Source organism: Lytechinus pictus, chromosome 16 (genome assembly GCF_037042905.1).
Source record: "Lytechinus pictus isolate F3 Inbred chromosome 16, Lp3.0, whole genome shotgun sequence".
Taxonomy (NCBI): domain Eukaryota; kingdom Metazoa; phylum Echinodermata; class Echinoidea; order Temnopleuroida; family Toxopneustidae; genus Lytechinus; species Lytechinus pictus.
Window position 1 is genome coordinate 26,462,634 of NC_087260.1, and position 24,652 is coordinate 26,487,285.

Below are 24,652 nucleotides of genomic sequence, written 5' to 3' on the forward strand. Positions count from 1 at the left end.
CGGGCTGAACAAGAGAGGGGGCTATTGCAAATTGAGATACTTGTGGGGCTGACATACATAGTGTATCAGGGAAGGTGAATGCATAATGTTTTTGATAATGGAAAGAAGAGGGCTATTAACTTCTAACAACATTTTCATTCAAATCCAGCAATTTCTATTTGTCATTTTTGCAAAAAGGAATATATACATATATCTATAGAATATTCATGTATAATATTTATTTCAGTATGTTCTCAATTTGTCAATTATTTCATATCTAATGTGTATATTTCTATTATGTAACTGTTGTCTCCCTTTTCTCTATATTCTTCCCAAAATCTGTTTATATTGTGTTCTTCAACATTCTAAATTTTACTCAATCTGTTCCATTTTCATCATACTTATTTTGTCTTTTCAACCATTTCTCTCCTATCCTGTATATCTCTCATCATTTCTTCAATATTCCCCACCACATCTACCCCCATTCAATGTCCTCTTCTGTTATCATTCATTAACTCATACACCTGTATCCTCCATTCCTATGTACCACACCCCTTCCTACCATTGTGTTCTTTTACACCCATCTGTTACCCCTAACTCCTTTCTGCAATCCTAATACTCCACCTACCCACTTCCTACGCATACATCACATCTTCCTGCCTCACTCTTGTTACTTCTCCCATTCCTTTCCCACCAATCTTCCTTTCTGATACCATTCATTACCTTCTCTACTTTTCACCTCCTTTACCCATTTTTCTACCAATCACAATTTTCTCACTTTTCCTGATATTTAATTTTATTACCCCCTCTCCTGCCCTTCTCTTCCACCTCTATGTGACCCCTTCATCTCTTTTCTCTATATCTAACCACCATTTCAACCACACCCACCCATCAATCCTCAACCACCACCCACCTTACTACCATACCCCCTGCCACCACGCCCGTAACCACACCCCTCTGTCTCCCCCATCCATGCTGCTACCACTACAGGGACCAACGATGTCAGTGGGGACCCATTCCTCCACCAACCCCTATGGGTCGTACTTCATGCCCTTCCCCAGCCCCAATATAGGACAACTCACACCCAGCCAGGCATCTTCTATGGGGCTAGTACCAGAGATGGCGGGGCTACCGGCCCAGATGATACCCAGTCACACAAGCCAAGGTTTGCCCATCATACCGTCGATGAAGAAGAATGACAAGCTGGAGGTATTTTACTTCACATTTCACTCATTTTAGATTAGGCAGTACACACATACACCAAAAAAATGAAGAAAAAGACCCACAAAACATCATCTTGAGTTGATGAGGGCAAAATAATGTTTCATTTAAAAAAATGATATATTTTTTCATTCACAATATTCTCTTTGCCTGTCACATAAATACATACTTTTTTAATGGAAGATTTCCTGCAACCACAGCAGTGATATTTCAATTCTTAATGATAGGCGATTCCATTATATAGAAATTCATCCAAGAAAGAATGCACCCAACCACAACTATTGCAAGTTATTCATGTTAGATTATTATACTTTGATATATATGTTTAGCACAAAATTTGTATTCATTATTTATTCTTGTGCTTGTGATGGTAGCATTTTGAAAATTGAAAACCCTCCTTCAGGAAAGGAGATATCTTAAGCCACTGGATCGAAGTGGGTTAATGAATGCAATATCCATTTAACCTAGAAATTAAATGTTGCAAAGAGAAATAATTTAAATTGGAAAAAAAGTTTTTGCTACCATTCCTGTATTCATTTTCACCTGTCAGTTATATATAATATTTACCTAAGTTAATGGTTCTTTTGTGATGTGTTTATAATTGTTTCATGGTTCCAAAAACTTCTCCGTATTCAGTAAAGTAAATAGTAGTTTTTGAAAATGCTTTTCTTTAATAATTGCTGATGCTAACTCTTTTGTCAACATCCAATGTATATATGGAATGATCTCTATGCTTGTTTGATACACACTATGAATGTTCAATCTGTTATTTTTTTATCAATTCCTTTGATTCATTTCTCCTATTTAAGCTATGATTTCTTTCATCTGATCTGATTTTCAGCTGTATCCCTCTTGTTTTTTTTTATTCACTCTATGTTTCTCTTTTTGTAGAAGGTACTGTTTTTCATCTTCACTATTCTTTAATCACTATTCTGTCCTATTTTCTCTGTTATGACATAGCAGTGTATATAGCATGGGGGCTTCAGGGTTAACAGCCATATGAAATAATTATACTCTTCATTGATACATACATGAACATGAACAAGATCTACGGTTGTTTAGTTTTATTCTTAAAGGGTCCCTGCAACATCACCTTTCTTGTATTTATGGCTCGATGCAGTTTTTTTTTAATTGAGTTTAGAGGCTAATCTTCTCATCGGATATTTAATCTCCATGTCATTATTTGATTTTCCAAGTTAATCATCTATACATGGTATTGGGATCCATATTTTTCTTTCTCTAAAAATTATAAAGCTAATTAATTCAAACAAGCATATTTACAAATTCATATCAGTAATTTCCTTTTCTTTTTAATACAGAAAGAATTGATATGTATTCTTTAAGCTTAGTATGAGAATAATCTGCATTAATCCTCCCCCCCCACAAAATTCTACATTTTACACCAGCACGTTTGCCTAAATGTTGGTATTCCAAAATTATTTTTCCCCTTTACAGTCAGGGTTTGTTTCAACTTTCCGTGGATATTGTTGTGTCATATTAGAGACACCATACACATTTATATTACTTCAGCCAATTGTCGTTGAATGTTTACTCATCAGAGAGGGAATTGATCTATTCAATACAACAAGCATACTGTAAGAATACATGGGGGAAGGAGGGGGGGGGGGGTTGACCAATTTTAAGATATCAACAGACATGACATTGTACATGTATAAGCTCAGTAGAATCCTTTTAAGAAATTTGAAATTAAATATAGAAGTTTCATAAGGCATATTATGTAGTGTAAGCATATAGTGCAAGGTTGCTAAGAAATAGCAGACTTCTAATTGTAGGGATCACTTTTTTAAAGTATGAAAACTGCTGACTTAGACAGGAAAGTGAATGAATAAGGTGTAACCTGGGAAACAAAATAGAGATAGAGAAAGAAAAAAAATGAGGGGGAAGAGAGGAGTAAAAGAGATACAAAGAATAGACAGAGGAGAGAGAGAGAGAGAGGGGGGGGGCAGAAAGAGGGAGAGAAGGAAAGGGGGATGGAGGGAGAGAAAAGGATGTTAATGGAGAAAGAGAAGGGAGAAGAGGATGAGGGAAAGGAGAGAACATTTGTAAGGTAGGTAGGAAAGACAGAGAGAGAGAAAGAGAAATAGATATCATATTTGATATTCCATACACTAGAAATTAGCATTTGTTATAAGGGAGAACAGTTTCATAGGCAGGAATTATGGGAATTGCAATTAGACATGTCTTCTTCTGAGGCAAGAGTTAAGGACAACAAGGAAATGAAAACTATAATCCACTTGGTACAAAAATATGATATCATTAACATAATATTTATTCAAGTACCATGAGATTATCCCTCCGCATTATATCTCCATTGTTTGGAATTTGGTATGATGTGACTGAAAGAATAGAGAGAGACTACTTCAGAAAGGTGGAACTTGGTTACCATGACGATGATGCACTCTCCTCCGTCCAGAGGCAGTGTACTTTCATCCATTATCATCAATTGTCTGTGAAGAATGAGAAAGAGCGTTCATAAGATGGCATTAATAATGGACGGCACACTCGCTGCTGTTTGAAACATAGGAACAGACAAGACTATCTAATAACTAGAACATCTATCCAAAAGGGTACGAGGAGTTGGTTCCTTGCATTTCGTGAAAGTTGATGGACATGGCTGTCGGGGAATGTTTGAATTCGAACAGTAATCATTTTATGCTCATTTGTCGATGACATCCTTCCAGGATTATGTTATATGTTTCTTCAATGGGAGAGGAAAGAAAATGGGGAGGGGTGTTAACTGTAACCACTCTTGACGATCTCACATTTCAGTGGTATACTTCTGATGCGTTTAAAGCTAAGAATTGATAGGATATTGCTTTAAACTGATGACCCATCTATAATTTGATTTATGGCATGATTTGGTGAATCACCCTCTAAAAACTTCAAATGAAAAGATACTGTAAATTATTCCTCAAATTTGGCTTTAACATTAAAAGATAATTTTGAAAAAACATTAATTCACCCTTTGTGGTTCTATGATGTGAAATATAAATTTGGTTAGAGAGCCCCATTTGGTAAGCTTTTATTTTTCTTCATTTACGTTCTTGTTGATGTTCATTTGATGAACCTGTCTGAAGTTCATTCCCGAAGCCCCTTAAGAGACATTCGCATCTGTAGGAAAAGCAACACGCGAGGGCTCATGCTGTACATATTGGGCCCTATTTCAACTTTGATGCCAATGAATACTATACTTTTTATCAGATGAAACCTTTGGCGTTTTATCACTATTTTCACTTTTACCTCTCCACCCTCAGGTGGCACTTGTTTCCTTTATATATTTATCACTGTACATTTCAATCTTTCAGTAGAAGTTAATAGAGATCTATCTTGGTTTCATGAAATGTTTTCCCTTGCTTCTTGGTATCTGGATGCTGTCACCTAATAAATTCCTATGTTCCCCCTCTTCTTCTTTTTCTTTTTCTTCTTTTCTTTCTCATACAAAATAACACATTTCCTGTCTCTAGAATTGTATGAGAGTTTAGAGAGTAATTTTTTTGCAGATCTTAATTGGTAAGAAAACAACTTAAAGAATTCAATAATTCAGGTCTTTTTATTGGTGATAAATCTTTTTCCCAGTGTGGTTGTGTTATTATAAATCAATTTAAACAAGCAGTAAGACCTACAGTATCTTGCTAGTTATGACCGACGTGTTTCCTCTCATCAGTAAGGAATTTCAAACAAAGAAACATCATACTTAAAATATATATTTTCGATGACAATAGTCTTTCCTGACATGCCTAAACTGAGCTGGATATAACTTTCCTTAAAGAATTATTTTCTCAAATGAGTTTCTCATTAAGATGATGAATATAAAATGTAATGAATTGAAATCAAAAATTCAGTATCCCTTCAGGTAATATTCTATTTCATTACTGAAGCATGCGGGGTTTGCAAAAAGTCTACAAAATACCTTATACAATAACAGTATCCAGTTAAGGTTGAACAGATGATTAAGTACAATAAACATAAAAAGCAATGTATAATTAATCCAAACTTGAACTCAGATACATTCATTAGATTGAATCAAAGCAGGTCGTTACAAGTATGAGAATATCAAACAAATTGACCTCATCAAATCTGTATCCAGTTAAGACATTCCTCGCTCATTCAGGACTTAAAAGCCTAGGAATACTGGGAACTTGACCTATTACATACTAGCTTCCTGTACAACATCTTTAGGAATTACAGAAATCAGTACCGACAGGGTTAAATTTTTACATATGATATAGATCTTTGAATAATTGAATAAATTATAAAATATGAAAAACATGTATTTTGTGGTGTTAGCTGTAATGTAGATTAGATATTTTTAATATACATGTAGAAATAATATGCATATATTCTTTTGTTGGCACCAGAATCTATTTAAAGATATGTACTAGATAAGATTATACTAATTATATGGTTTTAGTCATTTCTTTTCACCATCATTAACATCACACAATCACTCACTTTTGTAGGTTTCAATATACATTTTTTATTGAAAGTTGTTCGCCCCAAACTACTAGAACAATTAATTTACAGATAATTGCTTTTTTTTTATCGACGATAGCCTGGTATCATGGGACATTATTGTGGCCATTGAAGTTTGTTCGTGTGTTGATGTAAATGACCCGTCCACACCCCCCCCCCCATCCTCTCACACACCAGTCCATGTGTCGATTCCACCCACATACCCAATACAACTTCCTCTTCAAATCACTCTAGTGTTTATTTGGTGACAGTATCCAGTCTCATTCCAAGTTGGTGCATGAAAACTACAAAGTTGTAAGTACCATTATCTGCAATTATCTCTTTTATATCCATGCTGATAGCCATCTGACAACACATTAGATGCATTAGAACATTTTTGTAGACTTGTCCTGCAAATGAAAAAAAAAAATGGCAGTTGTATACCACTTGAAAAGCTTCTTTGATTTTGAGCAAAAGCAGGAGCATTTTCGTGCAAAATAGCCAATGTTACACCAAGGCTGGATTTATATTTTTGCAGTTGACGTATAAAAAATGCATTGAGCAAAGCTTTTTCACACTTTGAAAGTGATTTGTTTGTGAATATCATGCATGCACCTTGTTGTTGTCAAGTGGCGGTGAAAGCATTAGCGGGGTATCGGAGGTAGGTGGGTATTGTTTAGGAAGGTTGCAGTGCACACACCATGTACATACATGTGGAGTATAGAAAGATAAAAAAGAATGGGAATGGTTTGTAGCCAGGTTTGGACGCCTCCCAAGCAATCCCGTTTCAATCCCCCTCCTGAGGAATGAAACGGAAGGGAGAAGATGAAGGAAATCCAGAAAGATACGTCCTGTCCATTAATTCCCCTTACCCAGGTTTGCAGGGAATACCAGCGGGGCAGCTGCTCGCGGGGTGAGGCGGAGTGTAAATTCGCGCACCCCGACGAGCATATCACTCTAGACACCACCGACAACACAGTAACTGTCTGCATGGACCACGTCAAAGGGCGCTGCTCGCGTGAAAAATGCAAATATTTCCATCCACCGCTACACCTTCAGGCCAAAATCAAAGCCGCCCAACAACAAGGCAACAACATGGCCGCCGTGGTAAGTCTCCAATCCCTATTTTACAAAAAGGCGGGCGCCCTACCCTTTTTAATCAAAATATCATTTACCTTCCTTCCAACAAAGTTTTTTGAAAAATAAAATTAGAGCTATTTTGTTTTTGGAAAAAAATATGATTTGATGCTACATGTATGTACATGCACTTGCAACCGTTCCTATAATTTACTTGTCTTTTATTACTGCTCTTGTTTTAGTATTTTTTTTTTTCAAGCAGCCCGTCATCAAAACCCCTTATGTTTGTCCTATTTTTTGTTCATGTTCTCAAAGTTCTTTGTCTTCAACCCTCAAATAATCCTCTTCATATTCGTTACAAATGTATAAAAACTTCAATGGCTCGCAAATGTCTTCCTGTTTGTGCATGATGGCAGGCTGTTACTACACATTAAAGAACTTAATATTAAAGAAAACTAAAACAAAGATGTCATGTGATTAGTTGAGTTAAACCATAGTCATGTGATCATATTTCCAAACATCACACCAAATAAGGAAATTAAAAAAGGAATGCCTCGCTTCACATATTTTTAGGTATTTGTTGGCTTGCATTTGTAAGATTAGTCTCAAATCTTTAGTCTCATTGCGTCCTCTCCCTAAAAACAAATAAAGTCCACTCTAAAAAATTAAAGAAAAAAAAGGTTTCACTCACCCTACAAGTAACAATGGTACAGTCGGATATTCATCCCACTGTATACCTCCCTATGCATGAAACTAGACTGGACCATTCCATTAACTGACATCATTGAGGGATTGCATGATCAAAAGCCGCTCCTGTTCAGAGGGACTACCTGAATGTCAACAAATCTTCATATGATCGTGAAAGTCTGACACTGTCAACTCTTTGTCATTGCATGAAAAGTGGAAAGCATTCCTCATGGAAACCAGTGAAATATTATGTTACAAAAGGTATAAGCTGTTGAAATGAAGGCACCCAGTTATATATATTTGTTGTCATCCACCGCTCGAATCTCTATTTAATGAAATGACTTTTGAAAAGAGTCGTGCGAGTGAGATTGATTGAGTTATGTTGTTTGTAGGTGTGTGTGCTTATAACTTTGATTGAGTACTGTTTGCAAGATGATGGTCTTTGTACGCTGAGTCAGTGATCATTTCATGTTCGTTAGAAAAAAAATAACAGACTTTAAATAGCTTAAATATCAGCTCTGCTTATACAGGAATACCTATGATGATAATAGGAAGCACCTAGTTTAAATCAATGTGCTGAGTGATAGTTTTGAAATAAAGTTATTTTTATCATTGAAATATTTTCATTAAATTTCTCTTTGATATGTTTTTAATATGATATCATCACGGTAGTTGATTATTCGCAATAATCATTGGGTAATCATGAAATATCTAAATGTTTATTCGTTACTTAAATTTCATTTTGTAGTAGATATCTTTAAACTAGGTATTCCATGTTCTAATTAACACCATATCAATCTATATACATGTAGTTCTTTGATATATGATTTGTGGATCTTCATCACCGCTTCCTCCCCTCTTAACATTAAAAAGAGCAAATTCTAACACTTGGAAATAAAGTCATTTAACATCTAGGCATCTTACTGGCATCAGGGGTTGCCTTTATGATAATCTTCTGGAGAGCTAACAGACTATATGGGAGCTAAGTGCGCCAAATTCCTGCTAAAATTCTTTCATTCTATTTGTTTCATTCTGCGTATTGCTGCAAATCAAAATTGCCTGTAACTGCAAGCTGGTGGCGTAGATTATGTGTATGAGCTGCGAATTTGGCATCTATATTAAAATTTGTGATTGACTGTTGAGCATATTATGCTTGAGGAGTTTCTAACTCATTTGAAAATTTTGCTATAACATTGCAATCTATCAGAATTACTTTCAGAAAATTTGAATCATCTCATTCCTTGATTTAATTGTTGGACAGAATGCAGCACATATTTATTGACTTGCCATTATTTTCATTATGCAATATTTGAAGAAAAAAAAATGGAACCCTATTTGGAAAAAAAATGGAAAGGAGCAATTTATAAATTTTTTTACATGAAAATCCCAGTTTTCTTATGTAGATATCAAAATTGATTTATCCCCTGTATTTATGCATGCAGTTTCATCAAAATATATCTAAGGTTAAATTAAAAGAAATTCCTTGCTGTATTTCTCTGTCACCCACACTGGGTTATACTTCTGCTTTATATATTAAAGGGACAGGGCATGGGAGTGTTATATCTGCATTGTCAAAAGGGCAATATAATATAATAGTGCCTTTCTGATTGTGAAAGAGGATAGTGTTTAGTATGATAGAGATGAGGGAAGGACACCAAAGTGCACTGCAAATACATGAATAAATTATACACTAATTCATTAAATGGATGTATTTAGCCTAATGGCTCGCCCACTTGAAGAAATTGTAAATTATTGAGAAAGATGGAGAGAGGGAGTGGGGGGGGGGTGGAAAGAGATCGAGAGAGAAAAAAAGGGGGAAGTGGTGAAATGGAGGAGGGAAATGGATGAAGAGCAAAAGATAAAGAGATAGAGATGGGTATGATGTAGGTTAGGAGATGTAAAGGATTACAGAGGTGAATGAGGCCAAAAATTTGGGGGTAGGAGAGAAAAACGGGGGGGGGGGGGGGGGGATGGAAGAGGGATGAAAGGAGAGGTGATTGAAAAGAAGAAGAAATAATTCAAGTTAGTAAAGGATTAGGATATATAGTTGTGGTTAAAAGTAAAATGTGAATTAGTTGTCGCACAACATTATAAGTGCCAGATCTAATATAGCAGAACCGGCTTGATCATTATGAATATATTGCAGCATTTTAATAATAAAACTTTGTGACATTCATGTGTAGTCAATGTGGTTTAGCTCATATCTATATTCTCATTTCATAAACAACACACTACCATTGCATCGAATCGCATTTGTTATGGAGCACCCTGTTAAGCATGGTCATGTGACACATACACTCAATGGTCTACCTGTAGTTCAAACTTTTCTCATTTTTCTGAGTCACTCTGTACATTTCTCATTCGATCTTTCTCTATTCCTACCCTCTTGTGTAAACTGAACATTGCCCTAGTTCTTATTCTGTATTTACTTCTTCGTCTTGATAAAGATCTTGACGTTCTGAATATTCTTTGTGCCAATACCTGATTTTCTTCCTACCTTCGTTCTGTCCATCTCCTCTGTTTTGTTATCTTCCATTTTATTATTTTCCTTCTGTCTGTCTTTCTTTCTTTTGTTTTCTTCCTTTTGTTCTTTCTTTCTTTCTCTCTTTCTTGTTTTCTTTCTTTCTTTCTCTATCTCTTTCTTTCTTCCTTTCATCTTCTTTCCATCTATCGATCTTTCTTTCTTTTTTTCTTTCTATCCATCGTCCTTGACATTTAGATCTGTAGGTTTGAGTGCCTAGATGGCAGTGAATGAAGTGCACACCATTTTTAGTTGTGTGCCCAACTTCCCCCTCACAGTATGATTATTTCCAATCTTTCTTTAGCTAGCCGTCTGGAGCCATCTTTAAAAAAAAGATCAAAATGAAATGAAAATAAAAATGAAGAGCTATGAGGAGGAAATGTATTTCTTGCATGAGACGACATTTTTTACTGATTTCCACCCTTCTTGCTTCTTTTGTTTTTTTCCACCCACAATGCAATGCTGCTGTGCTTGCTGTTTATGTTATTGACTGCCTGTACCCATGGCCATTGCTACACACTCTCCCATTGGCCCAAAACCATCATGTGCTGCGCATACTAATAAGCTTCCGACCACGCCCGATACACCGAGCCTGAAGCGTCCGCGGGACCCCGCTGACGACGCAATACTGGTACCTTCTATTTTCACTACTGTGTTTGTTTGTTTGCTTATGCATTTTACAAACAATTTTGAAGGCATGGCCCAATTGTTTTCTGTCATTTAGTCAATTTTTGGATCACCAAAATAAGCAAGAAATCCAACCAAGATTGACCAATTATGATGCCTGTATGTGTTCAATTTCTATTTTTATTAGTTCAGCATATAAATATCTAGCATGGTGAGAAAATTTGTATCTCTGTCATAGTTGTCCTATATCACACGGTGATTGGTGCGTTTTATGATTTTTTTTCCTTCCATCTGATATTTGCACGCTTCCGATAAAGCAGTATGCCTGGGAAATGTTTTTCCTCAAATCTTCACGCTTTTTAGAGATTCCAAATTGTCTAAAACTGGGAATGCTGCATAGGGTTCAAAAAAAGAAACTTATCATGCTAAGTAATTTGAGCATTAGAAAGGGGCAAAAAGAAATTCACTCAAAAAAAGGGAAGAGTTTCATCCATCTTGCTTTGTAAAATGAAAATGAAGAAAACAATTGGACTAAACATATTCTTTGTAAATGTTATAGTTTTAAATGCATGCTATCAGATTTAAATGCATTCTCCCGTATTAAAGTCATTTTTAGAAGAAAACAAATGTAATTGATTCTTTGTATTTGAGATCAATAGTTAAGGGCATATTTGTAACTGAAACAATTATCGTAGAATGCAGTAGATTTGCCTAGATTTTAAGATAAGAATGTGTACCATGTATTTTTAATCATTTCAAATCCTTCATCAGCTTAGAGTAAAGTCATAGTCTTCGTTTGTTTGTTATTTATGATATCGCTAACTCTCTTAATGGCCTTATTCACGCAATATATTGCTTTTATTTGTTTTTATTCCCAAGTATGTGCATGGTAGATATCTGCTTTTAAAGTTTTATAGTAAAAAATATCCACCTTTGAAATCAATCACGAAGCTCTGTTGGCTAGCAGGGTTAGATGAATATCAAATATATCCAACACTGACAGAATTACTCTTTCATTATGACGACACCCTTTCGATTCATTTCCCTTGTTTATTTCAAATGTTAGATGGCAATTGAAAATTGAGCAAAATATCTATGCAAATACTTTATTCACTTACCAAACTAGGTGCACCTTATATGCTGTACAAGTATATCAAATTGTAAGCAGCTAAATAATAATTAGCACTAGTCTTTTCATGATTCCAATGTGAATTTAAACAAGATAGGATCATTTAGTTAGGAGGTAGATAAGGTATCTGATTGTCATGCTATGTAGATTTGCAATTTTCTGATTGTATTGTATTTTTTTCTTTCCTTCCCTTATCCTCCGCGGTCCTCCGTCCTTTGTTATCCCTCCAATAAATCCTTCCAATGTCTTACCTCTATCTATCTGTCACCCCATACTCTGCTTGTATGATTTGATGACCCTCCTGTACTTGTCCTCCCTTCCCCCATAATGCACCCCTATTCCAATAATGGGCCACACCCTTCCCAACCAATTACCGCCCCCCCTTCTTTATCCTCCTCTATCAAACTTGCCATATAATGGCACTTTACATCCATATATTCCCTTCTTCTTCTTTTTACTTTTCTTCAATTATCTCTTTTTCCTTGGCTCACACGTACACATCCCATGAAAATCTCCTTGGCCGACCTCTACATTAACTCTACCTTTAAATCCGCTTCCAAATATAAACAATTTCCTTCTCCCCCTCCCATTTGTTATGGCACCCTCATCCCTGCCCCCATCGCCCCCCCCCCCCCGCCCTATTTTCTGTTTTGTTTTCTCACCATCCAGCAGACTCTATCCGGGCTGGCTCCACCTCCTCCAAAGAAGTTAACTGCCGGTAGCTTAGGTCACCAAGGGACGGGGCACATGATGAATATCTTCTCGCCTTCACAGTTCCCTTACCACCACCCCCAGCTTGGACCAGCCATGATGACATCACATCAACCCACACCAGTAGTGCCAACGCCATGTAAGTATGGCCATGTGGTCAGGTACATCATCGTCTAGTAGGATGTAGGTTCAAAAACACTCTGCATGATCCTGGTCTATGGCAAGCTCCAGTGATTATTCCCCTAAGAAAAAAAAAAAACTGGTTGGTGATAGAGAAAGATTCAGTGGTACAGAAAAGCCAAGATACAGCTTATGTTATCCAGTAATAACAAGAAAAGGAAATGTTTTTAGATTAACACTGACCCCCCCCCCCCCCCCATTCTTAAAAAAATGAAATCTGTTCCGGATGTTTTAGTATCAAAATTCCAACTTTTTCCCCTTTCGTTTAGTGATTGTAATTGCATGTATCCAGTGCCTTCTGAATGCAAAACCACATTCAATACAGTTTATCATTTGTTATATTGGTCATCAAATCATATTCTACCCTGGTCTGAAATTCTTCTGGAAATATTCTAAGTGCTATCCCTTTTGGGGTTTTCATAGTTTTATAAATGCGCATTTGTAGGAGATTTTAAAAATATCGAAATGAAAATAAAGAATTTGAAAAGCAGTGTTGAATTATTGTTATGGCTGGTAGATACACTAACTAAGCATGCTTAATGTAGTGCCCACTGTGCCAAATGAAATCAAGCTGCAAGAAGATGTAAAATGCCAAGCTTTTTGTCAGCTGAATGCTGTATTTACTTCACTTGTTAAATCTTTTGTGCAATGAGTCATACATACCTGGCCTTCATCATAGGAGAAGATCGACCGACAGAAAAAGTGCACCCACCCAAAAATGAAAAAAAATATGTAAAAATACATTTAAAAAATACTCAAAGCTCGTTCATCAGGGTTAACCAGAATGGATTCTCAAAATAGTATGTATTAAGGAATGGATGTTATTTTTTTTAATCAGCAATTTCAAATTGTATGATAGAAAATGCACATTCTCATACATTAATTGATCTCCTAGCAGCTATTCTGAAAATGCCACTATCATATTAAACTTCAACTTCAGCTATAGTTACCGTATTCATCAGGGAAAGACTGAAATATGAGCATGACATTGAAATTTTTTTTGGATCTTTTCTGGTGTTCAACATGATTATCTGTTGACCTGATTTGATTTGAATGACCCTAGCCCAGGGGTCAACATTGTTAGTTCAAAATATATCTCATTGATTCTTAATTTAAAATCATTTTAACATTTTAACTTTACACAGAGGATAAATCAGTATGTCTTTTATGATCATCTACTTTGCATTGGTTATTTTTGAAAATATATCCTCCTGTATTCTCATTATAAATGATTAGTTTCTTTCATATGCATAAATATTAGAAAGCTGTTAAATGTTATACAGTTGTTGCTGACTTTGTTGTTTTATTTGTTTTCTTTACCTTTCATATTTGCCCCCAACCTTATTCCTTTCCAACGATGGCCATTTGATCTTTAAAAAAAAAATATTATTCCTTACCCGATGAACTCTTCTTGTTTATTTGTTATCCTTTTCAAATCAACACATATATTTGAGGTATATTTCATATCAGCAACATAATGCTCTTGCCTTTTTGCTATTAATATATATGCACATTCAAATTTGCATAAAATGAAATGCATGAATGCTGCCAATATGCTAATCTTTGAATGATATGTTTCTTATTATAAAAATTGAATTTTCTGGCTAAAATGATAGCATCATTTCCATTGCCAAACTGAAAGAATTTTTGCTCTTTGCACTGGGAATATCAAAGTATTGAAAATATATATCTTTACAAAATTATCAAAATGGCAATCCTTAACTTATTCCGATTTTGGTCAATTTTCTATCAATAACCTTTTTTTTTTTTTTTTTTTTTTTTTTTTTTTTACCTCTTAAACCTCTCTTTGAAATGGATTAAAATTCTGGTACTCATTTTGAATGATTTTTTTCTAATTTTGTTCCATTCAATTCTCCTCTTTTCCTCTCATGTATGTTGATCTGTTTGGTCCTGTTGTTCCTGCCTAAATGAAATTGCTGTGGTGAATGCTACAAAATGGCTGCCATGAACCAACCAATCAACTAAAAAATAATCTCTGCTGCATTGTTTGCCCTCACAAAAATTGTGGACATCTGGCTGCTGCTACCGCAATGTGGCTGTTGTATGAATGCTACCACAAAACTGCTGCTGACTCTCTATCACCGCAACTATGTTGGGCACTCCCGGTCACATTCCACTGCTGCCACCACTGTTGGTGCCATGCAACCACCACCATCACCACTGGTAAAATCCCACTGCTGCCACCACTATTGAAACTATACAACCACCTCCACCACTGCTGGACTATCCCACCGCTGTCACCGTTATTGGTATGGTGCAAACTCTACCATCGTTACAATCCTACTATTGCCACCACCATTGAAACTATCCAACCTCCAACACCACCACTGCTGATATTATCCTACCGCTGTCACCACCACTCAAATTATGCAACCACCACCACTACTGGTATTATCCCACTGCTGCCACCACCATTGAAACTATGGAACCACCACTACTGGTATTATCCCACTGCTGCCACCACCATTGAAACTATGCAACCACCACTACTGGTATTATCCCACTGCTGCCACCACCATTGAAACTATACAACCACCACTACTGGTATTATCCCACTGCTGCCACCACCATTGAAACTATGCAACCGCCACTACTGGTATTATCCCACTGCTGCCACCACCATTGAAACTATGCAACCACCACTACTGGTATTATCCCACTGCTGCCACCACCATTGAAACTATGCAACCACCACTACTGGTATTATCCCACTGCTGCCACCACCATTGAAACTATGCAACCACCACTACTGGTATTATCCCACTGCTGCCACCACCATTGAAACTATGCAACCGCCACTACTGGTATTATCCCACTGCTGTCACCGCCATTGATATTAATCAATCACCACTGGTTCCATACTACCGCTGCCACCACTATTGAAACTATGCAACGACTGGTACCATCCCACTGTTGCCCACTATTGTCTCCATTGTCATTGCTAATGATGGTACCTTCTGCGTCCTTCACTATGTATGGTTCATATTACTGCTGTATTGTGTGTACCTGCTGCTATACAGTCCCTGTCATGCCTTCCATGGCTCCGCCAGGCCCCGGACAAAGTATCCCGCTCTTCGCTCCCATAATGCCAACGCAGGTACATCCCACCAGACATCCAGTTGAGTATATGTTGCATTCGATGTAACAGCAATTTGTCCTTTTCTATCCCTATTCTCCCTTACTTTTCCAACAAACACATCTCCAAAGTTTGGAAGTAATCTTAGAAAAAGCAGAGTTCCTGTAGTTTCCTATTATTATTTTTTTTTTTAAATATCTGAAGACAAATTATAATTGGCTGTGGCTGCATTCAAAATAATTTTGTTTTCTTGCTACATAAAAAAAACCTGTACATTCACTTGCTGAAAGCTTCTATTTGCAAAGATTATCATACTGATGCAATTTGGAAAATATGTAAGATATATGGTATTTAGTGGACTGTATTGAACTATTCTTTTATGTTGATGAAATTGATTGTTTATTTAATTTTGTTGTTTGTTATTGATTAAATCAATGTCCTTATTGATGTGCCCAATAAGTCTTTGAAATGCAAAAATCCACATGTACAGTATAAAGGAAAGAATATTTATATGATAGCCTAGAATTTCACAAGATACTTGTAGTATATCTTGCTTATCATCTTGGGAAATTTACTCATAGATTTGTTTTCTTGATTTGACTATTAAAAACATATTTTGAATAAAAAATGAGTTGTCCATGAGTTATGGAACAACAAATTGTCTTCCAATGTCATTCCATATACCGTTTTATTTTTTTTGACTCATGGAAAAATACACTTTGTGCATCATTACTTTAACTGTTTAAAATACAGAGGAGTTGTAATCATTAGCATGTTCTTAAACAACAATTTTTTCTCCCTTTTTCACCTCATTTCCTATTTCTTTAAACTTTATATCATTCACTGCTATTGTATCCTTTCTTCTTACATATTTGCCTACCTCATTATTTTTCTTCACAATCTGATTCCTTTCACTCTGTCCTTTCCTATGTTCTATCTATCACTTCACTCCTTCGTTCCTCCCTGCAGCAGTCTAATGAGACCATTCCAGTCTGTAGAGACTTCAAGTCAGGTAGCTGCAAAAGACCAAGTTGCAAGTATGCTCACGTTACAGAAGGTAGGTCGACACCTCTGGTCTTATCATAGGTTTACACCTCTGGTGTCATAGGTTTACACCCTTTTTTCATAAATTGAAACCTCTGGTCTTAACATGTAGGTTTATACCTCTGGTGTTTTTATCTATAGGTTTATACCTTTGGTGTTTTCATAGCTTTATACCTCTGGTGTTTTCATAGAATTATACCTCTGGTGTTACCATAGGTTTACACCTTTGGTCTTATCATATGTTTACACCTCTGGTGTTACCATAGATTTACACCTGGTATTACCATTGGTGTACACCTCTTGTGTTGCCATAGGTTTACACCTTTGGTCTTGTCATCGACACCTCTGTTGTTATCATAGGGTTACTAGTACCAGTGCATGATCGCATTAACACATATTCATACTAAGGGCTATATTAATTAATCATGATGCATATTCTCACAGTATTTTGACCAAATACAACTCATAAAAGATAAAATATTCATTAATTAATTTGTATTCTTGAGGTCGTTTGACTAGGTAAAACTCATAAAGAAGACATTCATACGAAGGGCTACATGTATATTAGTTAATATGTATTATTGAGGCATTTTGACCAGATAAAACTCATAAATGAAGACATTTTCATACTAAGGGCTATGTAAATTAATATATATTCTCAAGGCGAATTGAGCAGAAGCAACTCACAAAAGAACGCATGTTCATACTAAGGACCATACGGGGCAGTTTGACCAGATGCAATATTCATAGCAAAACAGTCATTTCTCAGATTTTCAATCATCTTACTTCATTGGGGAGAATAATGATAAATGTCATCATAAGATTAGCATTTTTACATACATAATACTCTTAACCCATAGGAAACTTGCTACATGTAATTATGAAAGAATATATTTTCACTCAGGTTCACATGTGTAGTGTGCACATCGCCACTCCCTATCGAGTATTTTTTCTACCATGAGGGAATGTTAAGTAATATCATGTTTACTAAAAATGGGTGACACATACGTCCTATCATTCTGTCATGTACCCATTTTTGTACTAGTTTGGAATGGCAAACATCAGGAGACTTTATTTTGATTACCAGTACAACATTCTTAGATCAAACATTTGACGGAATCAGGCTGCGTTTATGCGACCTCAAGCCAGAATCATGATTTGAATCATGATTCAAAACACAAACATGAATCACAATATCACAGAATCAGCGTTTAGACGACCTTCATTCCAGTGCTGTTTCTCCTCAGATTCGGGCCAATCCAGTGCGCATCACTAGTGCGCAGTTTGACAGAGGAAGTTTTTCGCACGTGTTTCGGCTCTCGAAAATTCTTTTGCTTCCATCAGAATTCAGTCTATACCTCATTTTGTTTACTTCTATCATAAAGGGTCCATATGCTTCTATTCATCTTGTTAGTTTATCCAAAATGGTGTTCGGAAGTGAATTTCAGCGTAAATCCAATTTGATATTGATACTGTATACTCAACAACAACTGAGATCATTGTCTGTCCAGTTAATTCATTACTAGAACTTGAAGTTGAAGACATGACCAAAAAATTAAAAGTAGTGGACGATGCGATGACCAACACAGAACTTGAACATGACAAGAAATGAATTCATAGTACATAGTCATGTACATACAATGAGCATATAGAGCGCCTTGAGCTTGGCAAGAGTCAAACCGAAAGTAGCCCGACACAACAGTGAGGTCATATAATCATGATTGTAATCACGATATCGTTTATTCGAACATTTTCGTACGTGATTCTGCAGAAACGTCTTTCCAAACGCCCCTTTTTTCGTGTTTCATGTTTGTGATTCTAATCATGATTATATTCAATTTCGACTAAACGCAATCGTGATTCTGCAGAATCATGATTTGAATCATGATTCAAATCATGATTCTAGGGTAAAAAAGTGGCGGATAAACGCACCCTCAGTCATCAAAACTCAACACACAGATCCATTCAGGAAAAATTCTGATCAAATACTTATTCCTTATTGTTTATAAGAAAAATTAGAAATTAATCATGTATCATTAACGCCACATTACCTAACCCCAAAAAATACTTTGTAACTGACAGTGTTTAGTGTTCAAACGGTTGTTTATCATTTACTATTGATTTTATCTTAAATTATGTTTAAATTCTTTCCTCTAAATTTGTTTCTTAAACCTTGTGTGTATTGTGTTGTTGTGATTATGTTGTTATGTGCATTTTAGCACAATGGAGTGTCTTTTTGTGTCCTTTGTCCCTTTCTTCTCTTTCTATACAAGTATATAAATTCTACTGTTTTCAAGATGAAAATATCTCATAAACAAATGGAATGGAGGCTTTCCAAATTCAGTTTAAATTGTTCATTCCACTACAGCCTTTCCTATCCTTCTTTTCAATCAACTTAATCTTTACATTGAGAGTTATAATGACAATTTTTTCCTGCGCAGTTGGATTCATTTAATATTTGTAACTCTCAATTTTTAACTTTTTATTTTTTGGTGATATTTCAAAATTCATATCTCTCTCTACGTTAGAACCTAATATTTATTTACTTTTTCATTTAATGAGTAGGCTACATACCATTTGTAAATAATCCTTCTAAGATATTTTCATGTCAATTTTAATCTTCGCCTCTTCATGTATCTTTAATATTTCTTGTTTTGTTCTATTTTTAAGTAAGACTTGTGTAACAAACTATCTTTTGTTTATGATATGATTTCACATTTTATTTTTCCTTTTTCATATCTTTTCAAACTAGTTGTTATTTCTCATTCAGTTTATTGGATTGTCTATTCTGTTTTGAGTTGATTTCTGTTTTGATTAATCTCTACGACTTGTTGTTACTTCTCTCCTTCCCATCCCTTCCTGTCTGCGTAAAATTCCGTCCGGTCCCAATAGATTACGTTGAAATCATAGACGGCAAAGTCACCTTATGTCGCTACGCAGTTCAGAACAGATGCACGCGGCAACGATGTAAATTCTACCATCCGCCGCCCGCATCGTCTGCGCTGGCAGCCATGGTATCACCAGCGGTACAGCTGCCCAACCTTCCCCCACAGGGGATCTCCAGTATTTGACAACAGAATTGCTCCAAAGATGCCACCAGCCAAAAAAAATGTAGAGCCAGGTTGTTCCACGATGTCACATTGCGGAACAACCTTAAAAGTAGTCCAAAGTTTGTCGTAGGATTTTTGATGGAAGTGAATTCCATCTTGGGATGATGTTTTTAAGACGAGTGCAAAGTATTTCATTCCAAAAAACATGTTAATGTCATTGTTATTTTTTTTTCTTCTTTAAGAAGAAGTGTAAGAAATAAGGATTCTTTGTAGATGCCAGGATGGCTTATGATGTAAAGAGATAATGTATGAAAGATATAGGAAAGTCATATATTGAAAGAAAGACAAGTGTTACAAGTAACAAAGTTTTAGCCTGGTCAATGATTCGGGAGCTACTGTTGCTGAATGTATTTATCTCTGTCTTATTCTATATTTTTGTTTGTTTGTTACCATGGAGATGAATAGGTTTGAATTGAAAGTGATGCACTTTATATAGCAGCTTCTGATTTTTTCATGTTACCAAATGGAAAACAAGATAATGAAAAAATACATTAAGTGCAATTGTGATGATCAAGTGCCAAGGTTGAAATGGACACTGGAAGCAAGATTGAGCAGAAACTAAAAAGGACAAATCTGGCAGTGGAGAAAGAGTTTTTTTAATAGATTTTAGTAATTCTTGGTGAGAAACTGAATTTGCCGTCCGTTCTGATTGTCATCTCGTTATTACCGTGCCAAATAAGGAGTGGATTTGACCACTCCGACAAACTCTAGAAAGCTGCATCGAGGAGACGAGCGGAACTGGATAGAACATGGATCTTAGTACACCATCTTCATTTCATCACCTTATACATATATTCATGTCGTGATGGTTTTTAGTTACCTTGGTTACTTGTATGTCAAGGAGAGAATTTCAGTTGTCACGGCAACTGATGAGAACTTGAAAGCCATGCATTGGACATCGATTACGAGGACAGACTCGGTGAAACCCACCTGTTAAACGGACACTCTGTGCTGTTCATCATATCCTCAGCCGCGGTTCCAAACAGATTGAAACAGATTTTCAATGGGAACGAAAGATTACAGATATATTCATTGAGACGGGAAGTCTTTTAAACCAAAGTATCTCTCCATTTCGTGTGGTGCTTTCATATACGCAGTGATACTGAGCACCATCATCAGAAACTAACTTTACAAGGGTAACCAAGACGGTTCGTTCCCTTCTCAGAGATGAAATAGGAATTTCTTTGAAAAAAGCAAAGATGAAACAAACCAAATGATGTCAGCGCTTCCAGAGACAAAGAGAGGGAGAGAGAAAGAGAAGAATCAGAGATACTGTATTCCTTTCTAATCTTAGTCTCTTATCAGGCTTGCGGATGGGAAATAGTTTGGATGAATCGTCGTCCCATCTGCTTCGTCTGGAAGACATAAACCACCAGATAGACACAACGAATTCATAGCCACGAGATGTGTGACATTTTAAAATTCTGTTTTACATTAGGGTCATGTAATATGGTCATTGTCTGATGAATCTTTCATACCTGTCCTGTGTTTACTTTGTCAAGACTTGGGTCTGTCTGATTATTATACTGTATGTATGAACGAAACAAGGTATTATTCTTAGTACATGTATCTACTACAAGCTCTCTTCTCAAAGATTGTTGGAAAGGGAGATTTTTTTTACACCCCAGTTCGTGTTCAGCTAATAACCTGAATAAGCATGCAGCCAAACTGTGGTATTACAAGGAAGAAAGATTTAAAGTGTGTGATATAATATTTCATACTTTGTTGAAGATGATGTCATTCAAAATTCTGTATTGGTATTTATGCAAAGTATTTCAAGTATTTCAATGAATATGGATGTCAGTATTTAACAGAAATGTAGCGCTATCATATTTGGCCTCGGCTGGTAGCTGCTTTAGAAAGAAAAATGCTGAATGATTTGTTTTAAAACTTTGCAGATACCGTGCAGCAAAATGTATAGCTTTCCTCCTTCAACCATAATGCAACTGCAGTGTTTCTGCGACACAAAGTAAAAAATTTGGCATCATGAAAATTGGTTTGGTAGATGAATGGTTCCCATGCAGATGGGAAAATACATATTATCTTAAGCTATGGGTGATTTATTATTGTCACTTTCAAAAATGATGGACCAATTTCTGTTGAGGTTTATGAAGATGATTTTTAAAAGCACAGTATTCTAAACATTCTTTGAAATCAATTATTGTTTGCCTGCATTAAGCATAAATGAAAACAGCAGTCACGCTCGCAAAAACATAAACACGCATTTGAAAGTGGTTTGAAGAACAATGCTGATTTTTTTTGTTTTTTATATCACAGCTTTTTATTTGGAAAATTGCTTTGCATGACTACAAGCATATGTGCATGAAATAGATAAAACAGAAAAAAATGTGCGCATTTCAAATTTACTTACAATTTGCCATTCTTATTTTGTTACTGAGTAATGTTATTTTCACCCTCACTGTAAACAGACAGTTTTATGCAAGGAAATGCTGCTTATAGTCTTATCCCAGTCATCAAAGTTTTTGAATATTATTTCATTTGTATCTAATTAGTCTCAAAATGAAAAAAATATATTCTTGAGAATAAACAACAGCAAGATATAGTACCTTCTATTGTTTAGTATGTTAAGGTAAATAATTGTGGTATGTTAGAACAATGTCTTGCTAAATATTCACCATTTTAAATGAATGATTAAAACACAACATATATTTATATAGAGATTGTAAAGACTCATTTGAACTCATTTGAAAATGGTTTTATGTTTCAGCCCTGTGAATAAAAAAAATCGATTGAAAAAATCTTGCCATGGACACACTTAACTTACAGAGCTTTCGTTTTAACAAAAATATGATGGCAAGATCCCCATTAAACAATCTGTTGTTGATAAATCTATGACTGATGTTTAAAAGCTCGAAGAAACAATGTATGTTTTGATAACCATATCAGTCAGATGCATATGCAAAACTTGTGATAGTAACTAAAATGTAACAGAAATGTAAAAGTCCCAACATCAAAGGTTTGTTGGCCATGACATTACTAAGTAGCTATAGATCTGAAATAGCCTGGAAATATTGATCTGAAATATAAAGAAACTCTGAATATTTTTTTTTGCTGAATGTTTATCTGTGTTGGTAACCAAACAGATCATTTGTAAATGTGGTGTTGTTGGACCAGTATTTAACATGTTGTAGAGTTTTTGATATAAAATGTTAAGAAGTAGGAATTAATATTGTTTGTTAATAGGATATGCCTTTTAAAGTGTCCATTATTGTATTATGACTGTGCCAAATAAGGATTTTAAAAGGAAGACTCATTAATAGATTAGCCTGAATTGATTTTTAACTAGATAGCATGAACTGTTTGAGATATTGTATGACAATTTATCCAAATTAGTTTATTATTGTTCCAAGAATGAGAAAAAAATATATACAGCAACTTGTCACTGTAGACTTTAAATGTGTGATGTCAATGAAATATTTCAAAACATATATGATAAATGGATTATTAATGGGTTAAATTTATCATCTAGTGGCCATTCATGTTGGAAGCAAGCATGGGCAAAGCAGCGGTTTATTAACGTGCATTTGTGTAAATAGTAGCTGCAATGAGGTGAGGGGGGGTGGGAGGGGCAGTAGATTTGCAATGTATTAACGGAGCTCTGTATTGGATATTTGGGACATCACTGTTTGTATTTGCCAAATATATTCTTTTAGATTTTTCTTTCTCTTCCTTCATCGCAGCTGTTCTGACTGTGTTTTTACCAAGAAAACAATTTTATTCCTCTCTATTCATTTGTATAATTTTCTTTTTATTATTTTCTGCCATGATTCGTGTGCAGGTTGAGGATTTTGTTGTACCTTGTAATGTTTTTGTTGTGTACTTTAAATCAATGCCGTCAAATTAACTCCCGTTTGTGTGACTGTATTTTGTTTAGTTTCTGCACTAACCACTGAAGCGATTTATTCCTAATCATGATTATATTCATAATGATCAATCATAATATGTTAAATATAATATCTAAAGGTTATTTAAGTTTTCAGCTTTGTATTCGCAAAGGTTCCTTAACTTATTGCCTGGGTTTTATTCTTCAAAATCCCCACAAAACCTGTTGACTACATTTGTCAATTTTAGATATTTATCAAGATTCAGAGAAGTTGACTCTTTCTTTGACAAAGTTTCTTAAATTTATGTTAAACAAAATCGAGCAGCTCTCTGTTTTATGGTTGATGACATTTGAAAATTGAATGAAAGAATATGTAATTATGCTAATTTCTCATTTGAATATGAAAAGCACCCTGGGTAATTGCTATGGAACCTTTGTGTGTCTTTTTAATATATTTATATTTAATGACCTTACCAATTCATTATTTATCCATCTGTGACAAGACCTCACTAGAATACATGAATAATCATCTTATACCTTGATATTTAATCCATTTCTTCACTTCACAGCACTGAAGCACGAGTATTCCTCCCTCAGAAGAATTTTAAGATTGATTCTGGCATGTCTTCTTCCATTCTTTTTAGCATTTGGAATTTGTATTTATTTCAATTCATGATTAATTCCAATTCCAATGTTTTATATTGCAAATTCTTTGTCATCAAGTAATGCATAAAAGTTAAAAAACAATTCCTGGCTTGTTGTGAGAAACTTTAAACTTGTCATTCTCATCTCCTTGGGACAATAATATATTTTTTAGGATACTGATTATATCCCATTTTTTAATATGATCATCCTATGTGTTTGTAGTGAATGTATCTTTTCATTTTGCTTTGCAGCAATCCGTCATTAGAGTTAATGCAAAAGAAAAAAAAAATGCAAAAAAAATCATCGT

The 24,652-nt window shown here is 35.3% G+C and overlaps 1 protein-coding gene across 8 annotated transcripts in view; it reads left to right on the forward strand.

Moving 5' to 3' along the window:
- The window catches only part of LOC129278581 (muscleblind-like protein 1), a 52,945-nt gene that overhangs the window by 22,771 nt on the left and 5,522 nt on the right, over nucleotides 1–24,652 (forward strand). Inside the window, exons 4-9 of one of the 8 annotated variants that reach the window (XM_064111129.1) lie at nucleotides 970–1,188; nucleotides 6,550–6,780; nucleotides 12,384–12,564; nucleotides 15,647–15,744; nucleotides 16,672–16,759; nucleotides 19,639–24,619. In XM_064111129.1, coding sequence (XP_063967199.1) covers nucleotides 970–1,188; nucleotides 6,550–6,780; nucleotides 12,384–12,564; nucleotides 15,647–15,744; nucleotides 16,672–16,759; nucleotides 19,639–19,817 — 996 coding nt within the window. In that variant the 3' untranslated portion in view covers nucleotides 19,818–24,619. Of the gene's footprint in view, nucleotides 1–969; nucleotides 1,189–5,928; nucleotides 5,989–6,549; nucleotides 6,781–10,523; nucleotides 10,590–12,383; nucleotides 12,565–15,646; nucleotides 15,745–16,671; nucleotides 16,760–19,638; nucleotides 24,620–24,652 lie in introns of those variants that run through there. The other 7 variants (XM_064111127.1, XM_064111123.1, XM_064111125.1 and 4 more) reach the window with 7 other exon arrangements.